This window comes from Nicotiana tomentosiformis, chromosome 1 (assembly GCF_000390325.3).
Source record: "Nicotiana tomentosiformis chromosome 1, ASM39032v3, whole genome shotgun sequence".
NCBI lineage: Eukaryota > Viridiplantae > Streptophyta > Magnoliopsida > Solanales > Solanaceae > Nicotiana > Nicotiana tomentosiformis.
This window is the reverse complement of record NC_090812.1, coordinates 21,728,433-21,742,365: the sequence shown is the minus strand read 5'-3', so window position 1 is coordinate 21,742,365 and position 13,933 is coordinate 21,728,433. Positions and strand designations below refer to the sequence as shown.

Here is a 13,933-nt window from a genome sequence, read left to right as displayed (position 1 = left end):
TCTTAAACCTTGCAAGTCTACGCTGCTCTTCCTCAGATGCTACTGCCCTGACCACGGGCTGAACTGGGACCACAGGCTGTGTCGCTATGATACCCGGAGTTTGACCAACATGAACTCGCTGCTCTAGGGTATGGGCGGCATGAGTCTTGGTTCCTCCCCCGGTCTGTGAAGTAGTTGGTGCAACCGGAATCAACCCCGCTTGAGCCAATGTACCAAAGATGCTCAGGAACTGTACTAAGGTCTCCTGAAGTTCGGGGGTAACAACAGGCTCCTCCGGTACCTGCTCCCCAATTGGAACTAATGGCGGCTCCTCAATTGTTGCTCTGGTAGGTGCTCTGGCTGCGACACTTACTCCTCATCGGCTTCTGCCTCTGCATCTAGCGATACTTGCTCCAGGAGCAGCGTCGTCTATAACTGTAGCTCGTGTCCTCACCATCTGTGAGAGAATGGAATGATAAAAGTTCAAACTCTGAGATCAATAAGCTGGCACGATAGGAATGAAAGAAATGAGATTGTCCTAAAAGTTTTGTAGCCTCTCGAAGATAAGTACAGATGTCTCCGTACCAATCCGCAAGACTCTACCCAAACTCGCTTATGACTCGTAGCACCTATGAACCTAGAGCTCTAATACCAACTTGTCACGACCCAATTTTCCCTCCGTCTGGGTATCGTGATGGCACCTAGTCTTAAGGACTAGGTAAGCCTAACAATAATTAAAACAACATTGTTTAAATAGAATCTCTTAAAACTCCCAAAATCGGTAGTACAAGTCATAAGCTCTATAGAGTGTTTGCTAGAAAACTTCTAAATACAACTGTCTAGAAAATAAGAATAAACAGTGCAAAATGAAAAGTTGAAGGTGACTCTGAAGCCTGCGAACGCAGAAACAGGTTTACCTTGAGTCTCCACAGTAACAGTCCACACAGATAACTAACGAACAAGTACCTGGAACTGCACAACAAAAAAAATGTGCAAAAGAGTAGCATGAGCACACCACAGCGGTGCCCAGTAAGTATCAAGACTAACCTCGTGAAGTAGTGATAAGGAATAGTCAAGACACCCACTGGTCTAATAAACTGAACAAGTATAAGTATAGGGATGACAGAATATGACATCTATCTAAGGACCCCGAGATATGACTAACGACATAGCAACTGCAATAAGGAAGGAAAAACAGTAAGTAACAGCGGAACACCGGGAAAAGACACAGAAGAATGAACGAAAACACAACCCAAATCCAGAAATTCACAATACAGTAAAGGCAAGTAGTAACTCAGCAGCTGCAATAGTTTTCACATCAGGTCTCAGCCAACAACCCCAATAAATTAGTCAAAATCCTTCAAGTGTAAACTTTCACCCGTAAGTTTCTTTTTTTTTTTTTATATTGAGGTCTTTAGATTATAATCCTTTCCAATAAGAAATTATTTTTGAAATATACTTCCTTCAAACATAGTTCTTTCAAGATAAAACCTTTCAAATATAAATTTTTCAAATAATTAGCCTTCAAACATAGTTCTTTCAAGATAAATACTTTTCAAGTATAACCCTTTCAAATAAATATCTTCAAATATAGTTCCTTCGAGATAAATGCTTTTCAAATATAAACTTTTCAAATAATTAGCCTTCAAACATAGTTCTTTCAAGATAAATACTTTTCAAATATAAACTTTTCAAATCATATACTTCGAGTATAAGTCACCCTGTGACACCTGAGTATGGAAGATTTGCAGCCCCGAACACAGATATAACCACAGTGGGAAATCTATCGGAATACCATCTCGTAATCCCAAAATAAATATGCAGTGCTGGGGGGATCTCCTGGAATACGTCCGTAGTCCCAAAGTAAATATGCAAGACAGGGAGATCTCCTGGAATACGTTCGTAGTCCCAATTTAAATATGCAGTGCTGGGAGATCTCCCGGAATACGTCCGTAGTCCCAATTTAAATATGTAACGCAAGCAACAGAGATAACAACTATAACACGACAGAAACCTTGTAAATCACCACAATGAGTACAAAAGTAACAATGACAGAAATGCAAAGTACGGCGAGCAAATCAACTCAAGAATTTAAGTCACAAGAACAGTATAACTCATTCACAAGAAATAACCACATTAAAGAATGTTAGGCACAAGGAGAACAGCTTAACAAGGGAAAACAAAATAAAAATGTAGCAACGATTCCACAATATTCAAGTCAATAATAAGAAGCCAACACGAGTCAAATAGTTCTAATAATGGCAAGTCAACTAAGATATAGGTTATCTAAACTCCTTTTGAGGTTAAGCAATTACGAGAAAAATTCAACAATTCAAATAAGGATAAGCAGCGGAAGATAATTACAACTCCAATTAAGACTAAACAATTATAGGGTGAGAAAATAATGATTTCAATTAAAGATAAGCAGTTATATATAAAAAAAATATAATACGACGATAGAAGAGGTAAAAATCTTTGGTTAAGTCGAATAAGGGTCAAATAGACAGTAAGAGTGAATTCCCAAAGTAATTATCTCTAGTCAAAGCATGTAGAGGTGAAACTAGCAAATAGGAATTCAAACGTATCAAAAACAACATCATATACAGTGAATATAAGGACATAAGAACCCTAAAAGACCAACTTTCCACAAATAGGTCCGAGCACCCACTCGTCACCTCGCGTACACAGACTACAATCAACATAGATAACTCAAATCCTAAGGGGTAGTTCCCCCACACAAGGTTAGGCAAGATACTTACCTCGAGTCAAGCTCAATAAATCCGTAAGAATGCCCCTTCCACAAATATCCGACTCTGGATGGCCAAAATCTAGCCAAAAAAAAATTACATATCATAATTACAACAATAATAGCTCATCTAATTAACGAAATCAACATTTTAACAAAAATTCCGAAATTAACTCAACATCGCCTGTGGGGCCCACTTCTCGGAATCGGGTAAAAATTATAAAATATTACCACCCATTCACTCACAAGTCCAACCATATAAAAATTACTCAAATCCGACCACAAATCTCCTTTCAAAACTCGAAATCTTCATAGAAGAAGTTCTTCCAATCTTTCCCAATTTCAACCCCAAAAATCCGAAACTAAATGGAGAAAACAACTATAGATTAATGGAATACAACCAAAAATGAGTTAGGAATCATTACCCCAAAGTTTCCTCTGAAATTCCCTCGAAGAATCACCAAATTCCGAGCTCTCAAGTCCAAAAACGAAGAATGAAACCAAACCCTCGGATTTCTCTTTTCTGCCCAAGCATGACCGCACCTGCGCATAATTAGCCGCATCTGCGCGACCACAGGTGCGCATGTCCAACCGCACCTGCGCTTCCTTTCGCTTCTGCGCGCCAAAAATCCGCTTCTGCGGAGCCGCTGATACGCACATTTTCTCCGCAACTGCGGAGACTGTCAAGTCCTGCTCTTCTCGCACCTGCGCCTCAATCTTCGTATCTGCGGGCATCGCAGATGCAGAATTTTCCTCGCACCTGCGACCCCTGGCACTCCTCCATTTTTCTGCTTCTGCGCTTGCCTCTCCGCACGTGCGCTCGCGCACCTGCGGTCTCTTCTTCGCAGGTGCGAAAATACTAGAAGCCTGATGACTTAGCAGTAACCCAAATCAAATTTTTAATCCGTTAAGCACCCGAAACTCACCCGAGGTCCCCGGGATCTCAACCAAACATACCAACCAATTCTAATACACCATATGAACTTAGTCGAGCCTTAAAGTCACATCAAACTTCATCGAAACCACGAATCGCACCATGAATCGAACTCATAAATTTTAAATCTTTCAACTTCTAAAACTCGTGCCGAAATCTATCAAATCAACCCGGAATGACGTCAAATTTTGCAGGCAAGTTCCAAATAACATAACGGAGCTGTTTCAACTCTCGGAATCGCATTCCGAACCCGATAACAAAAAGTCCACTTCCGGTCCAAATCTCCAAAAATTCGACTTTCGCCATTTCAAGCCTAAATCAGCTACAGACTTCAGATTTACAGTCCGGACACGCTCCTAAGTCCAAAATATTACCCAACGGAGCTAATGGAATCTACGGAACTCCATTCCGGAGTCTTCTTCACATAGTTCCGACTACGGTCAAAATCCTAAGACTTAAATTTCCGTTTTAGGGACTAAGTGTCCCAAATCACTCTGAATCATCCGGTAACTGAATTCAATCACGCACGCAAGTCAATACACATAATATGAAGCTGCTTAGGGCCTTATGCCACCGGGCGGAACTTAAATTCTCAAAACGACCGGCCGAGTCGTTACAATACATAAGATAAGCTTATTATATATATAAATGCTTATCTCTTTATACTTTTGATGAATTCAAAATTATAATTTAGTAAAAATATATTACATTATTTAAATTTTTAATAAACTATAAAATTTGAAAACTAATCAAATAAGTATTACAGTAGAAAGGAATGTACTAAAAGAGGGGGATAGAGATAATTTTATGATATTTATATTTTAAATTAGTTAAAAAATAAAAGATATATAAATAACACTCAAGAAAATTATCAATACTAAAGTACTTGCTAATTCAATAATAAAAATAAAAAGGATCAAATAATTTATTTCATTACTATATGATGTGTATCATTTAATTTTGTATAGATTGTGTTATATTTCTGCACACTATATTAAATAATAAAATATAACTAATATTTATTAAGTTAATATGATATATTAGATCATAATTTTATAAGATTAATATTCTGTCAAATTATTCGCGCATCCGCGCGGGTTCTTATACTAGTATAGAGCTAATATGTGTTTTATCTATAGCATTAGATGCGCATTAATAAGCTGGTAAGAGCGTTTTAATTTCGGCGAGCCTTATTGAAAGTTTGAAAGTCAACAATTTTTGTCAAAGTTTGGCTATCTTGTGTAGAAGAGGATGTTTAGAAGAAGATATTATTTTAACATTAGAAGCTATGAATAGTACCTATTCTGTTTTGGTAGTATCTTCAATTTCTTATACAGGATATGGAATAGGAAAAGCTAATTTCTTACCAATCATTACTCCACCTATTTTGAAAATTACGTGTGTATATACTTTTTATGTACTGAGACGCTTTCTTACTTTCAGTTTTCTGTCAATTTTTGCGAGTAAGGATGGCTTAAAAGTTGAATTGTGTGGGAGCTTCTTACCAGGCCAACCGAAAAATAAGTTAAAGTACTATATATGGCTAACTGAAAAATAAGTTAAAGTATTATTTATGGCTAACTGAAAAATAAATTAAAGTTGATTGCATGGGGGTAAAGCTTTTCTGGAGGCTAAATTACTTGGATAAGTTAGGAACAAACTGAAATTAGGTTTCCAAAAAAATCATTTTTATTGTAAAGCTTCAGTCTTAACAGTGAAGCAGTTAAGGCTTTCAAAACTTTTTCAGCGAAGATGAAAAAGCGTAAATAATTGTTTAACAATCTGCAGGCATTCCTTCTTTATGTTTAATATCAGAAAGATGTATATGAATGATGTAAGATTTATTTAATGTTTAGTATTGTAATGACTCAACCGGTCATTTTGACTTTTAGAATCTCGTTCCCTAAAATAAAACTTTTCGTATGTGTTTTTATTGATTTATGACTTGCGGGGATGGTTGGCTCGGGATTTGGAAGTGTTTGGGTTGAAATCGGAACACTTGGTTACTTAAGTTAGCTATAAAAGGCCAAGTTTGACTTCGGTTAACATTTTGAGAAAACGATCCCGGAATCATGATTTGATGGTTCCAATAGGTTCGTATGATGATTTCGGACTTGGGCGTATGTTCGAATCGGGTTTTGGATAACCCAGAAGCATTTTGGCGCTTAATAGTGAAAAATCAACTATTTGAAGATCTAAAGTTCTTAAATTTGGTTTGGTGTATGTTTTTGAGTAATTGAAGTCCGTTTGGAATTTTAAGTTTGGGAATAGTTCTGTATAGTAATTTAAGACTTCCACGCAAAGTTTCATATTATTCCGAGTAGTCTAAGTATGTTTCGGCGCGTTGGTAGTAAATTGAAGAACTTGAAGTTATTAAGTTCAAATCAATTTGGTTTGGGGTATGATTTTTAGATTTGATGATGTTTTACACGTTTTGAGAGTTCGAGCGAGTCCGTTTTATGATTTCAAACTTGTTGGTATGTTCGGGCGGGGGTCCGGGGCCCCCGAGCGTTAATCAGATGAGGCTCGGACTAGGTTGGAAATTTAGAGCTAAGATGAAGCTCCCCAGTTCTATCAAAATCGCAGGAGCAGAAATAGGACCGCACCTGTGAAGTCGTAGGTGCAAAGAAGAGGAGCGCATGTGCGGTAACGGCGCAGGTGCGACGTGAGACTCGTAGATGCGGACTCGCACAAGCGAGCCGCTGACCGCAGGTGCGAGCAAAGCCGGCTAAGGGAAAACCGCATCTGCGAGGGCATTTCCGCAGATGCGGAGCCGCAGAAGTGGCTTATGAGCCACATATGCGAAAATCACTATTGGGCAGAACCTTAAAATAGACGAAGTTCAGTCCATTTTTATTCATTTTTCTTCCATGTTTGGGCGATTTCAGAGCTCTTTGAGAGGAGATTTCAACTAGAAATTTGGAGGTAAGTTAATTCTACACCCATTTAGTTAAATACTTAGATTATGGGTAGATTATAACTAGTAAATCATAGAAATCAAGGGTTTAGGTGAAAAATCTAGATTTTTATAAAAATAAGATTTTAACCACGAAAATGGTTATGGAATTGGATAGAAGTTATATATTTGAGTTCTTGAGATTATGGGTAACGTTTTCATCCAAAAGTTTTCGGAATCCGGGCATGTGGGCCCAGGATGAATTTTAGGGATTTTACCATTTTGGATAGGGTAATTTATTTAATAGATGAATTTTGAATTATTGAGCATATATTAATTATTTTGTATAATATTTGGATAGTTTTGGATTTTTCGGCACCAAATCGAGAATTTTAGGCGACGCGGTAATCGAAATGTGGACTTTGAGACAAGGTAAGTTTCTTGTCTAATCTTGTAAGGGAAACATTTCTCCATAGGGATTAAATTAAATAATTATTGCTAATTGCGGGGGCCACGTACTCACGAGGTGACGAGAGTCCGTGCGTAGCTACTATAAATGCTAAAGTTCGGGTAGTTTAGGACTCAGAGTATGAATTACTTGTGTAAATTGTATTCTTTATTAATTAAATTATTTGATGTATATATTGTGAATTGTTAGATAAGGATATTAAAAGATGAAATTCTCATATGCTAAATTTTTGTTTAGATTAATTAATTGTTGAAATAAATTGTTATCTTCTCGAATAAATTTTACAATAAATACTCTTATTCCGGAGGTACATAAGAAAATGTCCTCCTTTCTTGTGGATCGGGCCGAACGCCTCGGCAGGATAGATGTATCTATGGATCGTGTCGCACGTCCCTCGACAGTGTACACAAAACTCCGGATCGGGCCGTACGACCGCGGCAGAAATCGTGCTTAATAATAATAAAAATTACACGATACTTGGACAGTTTATTGCAGCTTGTAAAGCTATTTGATAAATTGGAAATTTATTGAGATTGAATTGCAGCCTGTAAAGCTTTTTGATAAATAGAAAATTTTTATTGAAATTGAAGGATTTAATTAATAGATTGGAAATTGTTGCATTTGAAAGATTTTTATTATTTCTGCTAATTGAATAAAATTATTGTTAACTTTGTGAATCATGCTAATATCTTAATTCATAATCTTATCTATCCTAGTGTGTCCGTATATCCACCTCAACATCCTCATTTCTGCTACTTTCATCTTCTGGATATGTGAGTTCTTAACATGCCAACACTCAACCCCATATATCATGGCCGGTCTAACTACCGCTTTGTAAAACTTACCTTTGAGTATTGGTGGTACTCTCTTATCACACAAGACTCCAGATGCTAACCTCCACTTCATCTACCCCACCTCAATACGGTGTGTGACATCCTCGCCAATCTCCCATCCCCTCTAGATAACCGACCCAGGGTACTTGAAATTGCCACTACTTGGTATGACTTGTGATTCAAGCCTCACTTCCACGCCCACTTCCCTCGGCTCAGTACTGAACGTACACTCTAGGTATTCCGTCTTCGTCCTGCTCAGCTTGAAACCATTAGACCCAAGGGCCTGCGTCCAGACCTCCAACCTCTTGTTAACACTGGTTCGTGACTCATCAATCAGAACTATATCATCGGCGAATAACATACACCATGGCACCTTCCCTTCAATACGGTGTATTAACGCGTCCATCACAAGGGCAAATAAGAACGGGCTGAGCGCAGAACCTTGGTGTAACCCCATAACAACTGAAAACTGCTCAGAGTCCCTCCTACAGTCCTAATCTGAGTCTTAGTCCCATCATACATGTCCTTCATTGCCTAAATGTAGGCAGCCGACACACCTTTTGCCTCTAAGCATCTCCAGAGAACTTCTCTAGGAACTTTGTCATACGCTTTCTCTAAATCAATAAACACCATGTGCAGATCCTTCTTCCTCTCCATGTACCGTTTCACCAACCTCCTAATAAGGTGTATAGCTTCCGTAGTAGAACGACCCGGCATGAACCCGAACTGGTTATCTGACATAGACACTGTTCTCCTCACCCTCACTTCAACCACCCTCTCCCAAACTTTTATGGTATGACTCAGTAATTTGATACCCCTATAGTTGTTACAACTCTGGATATCACCTTTGTTCTTATATAACTTAACCACCGTACTCTACCTCCACTCTTCCGGCATTCTCTTCGTCCTAAAAATAACATTAAACAGCCCAGTCAACCACTCCAAGCCTGCTCTACCCACACACTTCCAAAATTCAATCGGAATTTCGTCTGGCCCGGTCACTCGGAATGGTAACATGCCTTCATAAAACGTACTTCCATCTACATCTAGGCTAGGTTTATCCATTCCATCAAAGAAAAGAGAGTGATAGTAATAATTGAAAGAATTAAGTCATATCAATACCAGTTGTACATTACAAGAAGCTATGGTACATTATGATGACCAAAAGGATGGAACCAAATATTTGTTTATAAAAAAAGAATAATGTATGGAGGGCCATTGTAACCCTTTTAGTTAACATATTAATGAGCAATGAAGCAGTAATATTCGAAAAAATTACTATCACACTCGATATTTACATCAAATTATATTAATTTATTATCATTAGTGATAAAAATAATGATATGAGAATGTGTATTAGTTAATTGAGAGGATAACTGCAAAAAGAAATGTGTGTCACATATTTATTGAATTAGTGTAAACGAGTATTATGGTCTAAAAATGTGTGCCAAATATACCTCTGTACTTTCGAAAATAGTCTAAGAATACCCATCGCTATACTATTGGGCTATATATACCCTTCCCATCATACTTTGGAACAAATATACCCTTATTTTGGATGGAGTGCTACAAGTCAGCACCAGATGAAAACGACCCATTTCTTTTTTTTACCCGATTCGTTTTAAAAACCCACCACCCGACCCGTTTTAAAATTCAGTTTTTTTAAAGCATATATTTTGTAAAAACTGGAATTTGTTTTTGCAAAAAATGAAAAAAAAAAAAAGGAAATTGCAAAATATATATTTTTAAGTCTTTTAAGTTTTTTTAAAGTATTGTTTTGTAAAAACTGAAAAAAAAAAAAATTAAAATGATTTAAAAACTGAGAAATATATATTAAAAAAATATTTTTTTTCAGTTTTTACAAAAACAATACTTTAAAAAAACTGAAAAGACGTAAAAATATATATTTTGCAAATTCTTTTTTTTTTTTTTTTTTCCAGTTTTTACAAAATATATATTTTTCAGTTTTTAAAGCATTTTTAAAAAAAATATTTTTTTTCAGTTTTTACAAAAACATACTTTAAAAAAACTGAAAAGACTTAAAAATATATATTTTGTAAATTTCTTTTTTTCCAGTTTTTACAAAATATATGCTTTAAAAAAATTGAATTTTAAAACGGGTCGGGTGGTGGGTTTTTTAAAACGGATCGGGTAAAAAAACAAAATGGGTCGTTTTCATCTGGTGCTGATACGTGGCACTCCATCCAAAATAAGGGTATATTTGTTCCAAAGTATGACGGAAAGGGTATATATAGCTCAATAGTATAACGAGGGGTATTCTTAGACCATTTTCAAAAGTACAGTGGTATATTTGACCTTTGCCGTACTAACTTTGTGCTATGTTTTTGTCATTCAAAAGAGAGTGAATAGGTCCACAATTTTCTGCATGGTCGAGGAAGTGATATTGATGTACTAGAGAAATTAAATATATTGAATCAGTAAATGGAAAGCTACCTAAATTCTTCAAAGCCCGAGGCTCTGGGCCGGAGACCGACGACTAAAAGAACCTTTGAAAAGGAGACCTCCTTTTTCCATCAAATATATATGCAACTTCAAAAGTGTTTATGCAATTAATAAAAGCGTTGTTTTTATTTGAGTGTTAGATTTATGCACAGAGGGTATTAAAATATTCATATAATTAATATATTTATAAGATAGTTATAAATAAAATTTCTATGATAAGTATGCTAACCGGATAAAATTGATTACTAGCACAGGTTAAGTTACACTCTAATGTAACATATCCTTACAAAAAAAAGGGTTTCATATAACCAACCAATAACAGGATTACGTCCATGATTAGTCGGATTTTTGTAGACATTTACATATTCCAATCACCTAAGTAGAGTTATATATCATCATTTCCATAGGCACCTTAGAGAATTTAGAGAAAATTATTCCCCTAAAAGTACATAGTAATTCCATTAATTAATTATGCTATACTATCATCTCCAACAACTTTGGAATTAAAATCTTGCTGTATTGTTGCTGATGAAGTTTGATTTTTGGAATACCATGTAGCCCAAAACAGATAGTTGAGGAAGTTGAGAAAGCTCAGCGCTGCCAACAACCAATAGAAAAGATCAAGTCTGTCTTTGTTGAGATTATTGTCACTAAGCCAGCCACCATGTGATGAATTTGAAGTGGTCTTATTCACTAATGAAACAAGAAGTGAGCTTAAATAAAAGCCAAATGAATATGAGCAATAAGTAATGGCTGTTAAAAAGGATTGCATCCCTTTTAATGATTGTTTGTAAAAGAACTCAATAAGTCCAACTGCAGTGAACATCTCAGATATTCCAAAAATCAAGAATTGTGGGGTGATCCAAAATATTGATATGGTTTTATTTTCGTTCACTACAGAAATTCTCCTTTTGTTTTCCATTAAGGCTGCTGATACCATGGAGAAAGTCGCGATAAATAGGCCAAGACCTATACGTTGCAGAGGGGTGATGCCTGTTGAGACGACATAATATAAATAATTAATTAAAATTATACTCTTTCAGACTGGTTAAAATTTTAAATGAAATGCTCACGTATTTCAATAATACCTGAATCATGACCGGTGAATTTTCTCGCGAAAGGGACGAAAAATGTGTCATAGAGAGGGACTATGAAAATTAACAATATGTAAGGAATTGATTGAAGGGAAGCTGGAGGTATATGGAAATTTTTAATTAGCTTAGTGTTCATGGTACTTCCTTGTTGTACTGAAAAAGTTTGAAGTTGTGCTAAAATGGTATTGAAAATTATAGTGCAAGCAAAGATGGGAATGACTGAAATTAGGATCTTCACTTGCTCTACTTGTGTTACTGTGCAAAGTCTCCATCGACTTATCTCTTTTGTGTTATTTCCATCTTGCACTTTTATACAAGCCTTGTCCAAGAATCTGAAAATAGGACAAAAAGAAAGTTCTCTACATAATTAGTGTGGAAGAATATACCAAAGTAGTGCTAAACTATGATTACCATTATGCCTTAAAACTAAATTAAGTAACATTAAGCAAAGAGTGTAGTAAGTGGCGAATTCCTACTTTAGCTATATCACTGCATGCATATACTATCTCAGTAGAACATTAAGATGATAATGTTAGACGTGTTATGATCAAGTGCTTATCATCATGCCAAAAGCTAACTATAGTCGATAGTAAGAACGTAACTTAATTTCTTAACCAAGCACACCAAACAAGTGTCAAGTTCGATCATGACTCCGACCCGAACCCCCAGCCACTTACCCAACAATTACTAATAATTATATGTACTTATAAACAATTCGTTAAACTATCACGTCACCTAATAAATAACTATAGCTGGTTATTGTCAATAAGAATACTTAAATGTACGTACCTGAATCGATTGGTGTGAAGAAGAATACCAATATTATCATGAGACATGGTGGGATTGACATTCTTGATGGTGTGGGTCCCATGAAGCATACGTGTATCTGATGGAGAAATATGCTTTCTGTTTAAGAATGCAGCCACCAAAACCTGCCATTAACCATAAATATAAGAATAGTTAAGACCACTTCTTCAATATTTTTTTTAAAATATTTTTATTGTTATATTGGGATGGTTTTTTCTTTCTTTGTGGGGTTGGGGTTGGGTTGGCCGATCCATAATTTAAAATTTATAAATTTATCTTAAAATAATATACAATAATAACTAGCTAACTTTACCGTTAAACATTTATAAATATTAAATATACTTGTGAATACATATATATGATCTGAGTTCACATAAAGACATAGTTTAAATGATATATCCGCCTGTGGGTTGGGGGATGGCAAAGACTAATAGAAGATGCCAAATTCTCCGACAGATGAATAAATGGAAGCCTTAATAATGATGAACTAGAGCTCTTTCCTAGAACATGAATAAGAAGATGACACTTGCATATGTATGTTATTTATATAATTGAGAAATATATATAGAGGGATTACTTTAATCTTGTCGGCGAAAGAGAAAAGGAAAAAAGTTAGAACTAGCATTAAAAAATAGAAAATGGCAACCAACCCAATTCCAGGTCGTCATTATTAGACATCCTAGTAATAATGCAATGGGAGTGAAAATGCAAGATATTAAAAGGAATTAATTTTACCTGTGCAATGGGAGTGAAAATGCAAGATATTAAAAGGAATTAATTTTACCTGTGCAATGGGAGTGAAAATGCTTCCTTGAGGAGGTTTATTTCTGTAAACAAAAGTGCCAGCAACTAAGGTAATTAATCCCAAAGCCATAGCAGCAGCAGAGACACCAAAACCAACATCCATTCCAGAATGTGTTTGTACCCAAACAAGAAGTGTAAGAGCAATAAGTTGACCCATTGAAAATGCAAAATAAGCAGCATTGAAATATCTTGAAAGTTGCTTTGACTGCTTTTGATGATTAAATTGGTCAGCACCATGAGAAATCATATTTGGTTTCACACAACCACTCCCTAATGCAACCAAATACAATGCCACAAAGAATATTAAGGCTTTGAAACCCTTTGCTTCTGCACATAATTGGTCTCCATTATCATGAGTATTTAGCATGTTGTTGCATTTTGGTGGTTTTAGCTGTGGAAGATGAGCTTGCACTGACAGTAATATGAAACCCTACATACACAAGTGAGAAAATAAATTACTACTATATATATAAAGATTAAAGAGCAGTCTTATATATTTAGATTCGTTTTTTAGAGCATAATAATGAAATAAAAGGTGGGTGATATAAAGATTCATGTTTTTCACAGACTGATTTAATTAACCCATTGAATTAATACGTCTACTCAATATATATTTAGTAAGTAGTAGTAGTATTAAATACCGAAAGTTCGACAAAGGCGAAGATGAGGAGGGTCCAAAAGGAAGCAAGATAAGAGTCGGAGAGATAGCCTCCAAGCAGGGAGAGGATAAAGACGGTCCCTATAAAGTTGGTCACTATATTTGCTGATTCTGACAATGAAAAGTGCATCTCATTTATCACATATGTTATCAGGTTGTTCCCTACTGCTGCTATTCCCATTATCTCCAATCCTTGCAACCCTGTTAGTATAGTAAGTATTACTACATACTCCATATCAGAAAAAGAGAA

The 13,933-nt window shown here is 35.9% G+C and overlaps 1 protein-coding gene across 1 annotated transcript; it reads right to left on the bottom strand.

The window, feature by feature from the left end:
* Positions 1-10,625: 10,625 nt before the first annotated feature.
* On the bottom strand, positions 10,626-13,879 carry LOC138906371 (protein NRT1/ PTR FAMILY 4.3-like). The gene is made up of 5 exons (XM_070194968.1): positions 13,667-13,879; positions 13,006-13,455; positions 12,204-12,346; positions 11,409-11,746; positions 10,626-11,313 (listed from the first exon to the last, which is right to left on the bottom strand). The coding sequence occupies exons 1-5, from the start codon at positions 13,862-13,864 to the stop codon at positions 10,790-10,792; spliced, it is 1,653 nt and encodes a 550-aa protein (XP_070051069.1). The 5' UTR covers positions 13,865-13,879; the 3' UTR covers positions 10,626-10,789.
* Positions 13,880-13,933: the final 54 nt, after the last annotated feature.

Excerpts from the sequence above, each read along its gene's own strand:
- LOC138906371 (XM_070194968.1), bottom strand. The coding sequence starts at position 13,864 with ATGGGAATAGCAGCAGTAGGGAACAACCTGATAACATATGTGATAAAT. Across the intron at positions 13,456-13,666 it reads TCGCCTTTGTCGAACTTTCG|GGTTTCATATTACTGTCAGT; the intron begins GTATTTAATACT and ends TTGTGTATGTAG. Across the intron at positions 11,314-11,408 it reads ATTCACCGGTCATGATTCAG|GCATCACCCCTCTGCAACGT; the intron begins GTATTATTGAAA and ends TCGTCTCAACAG.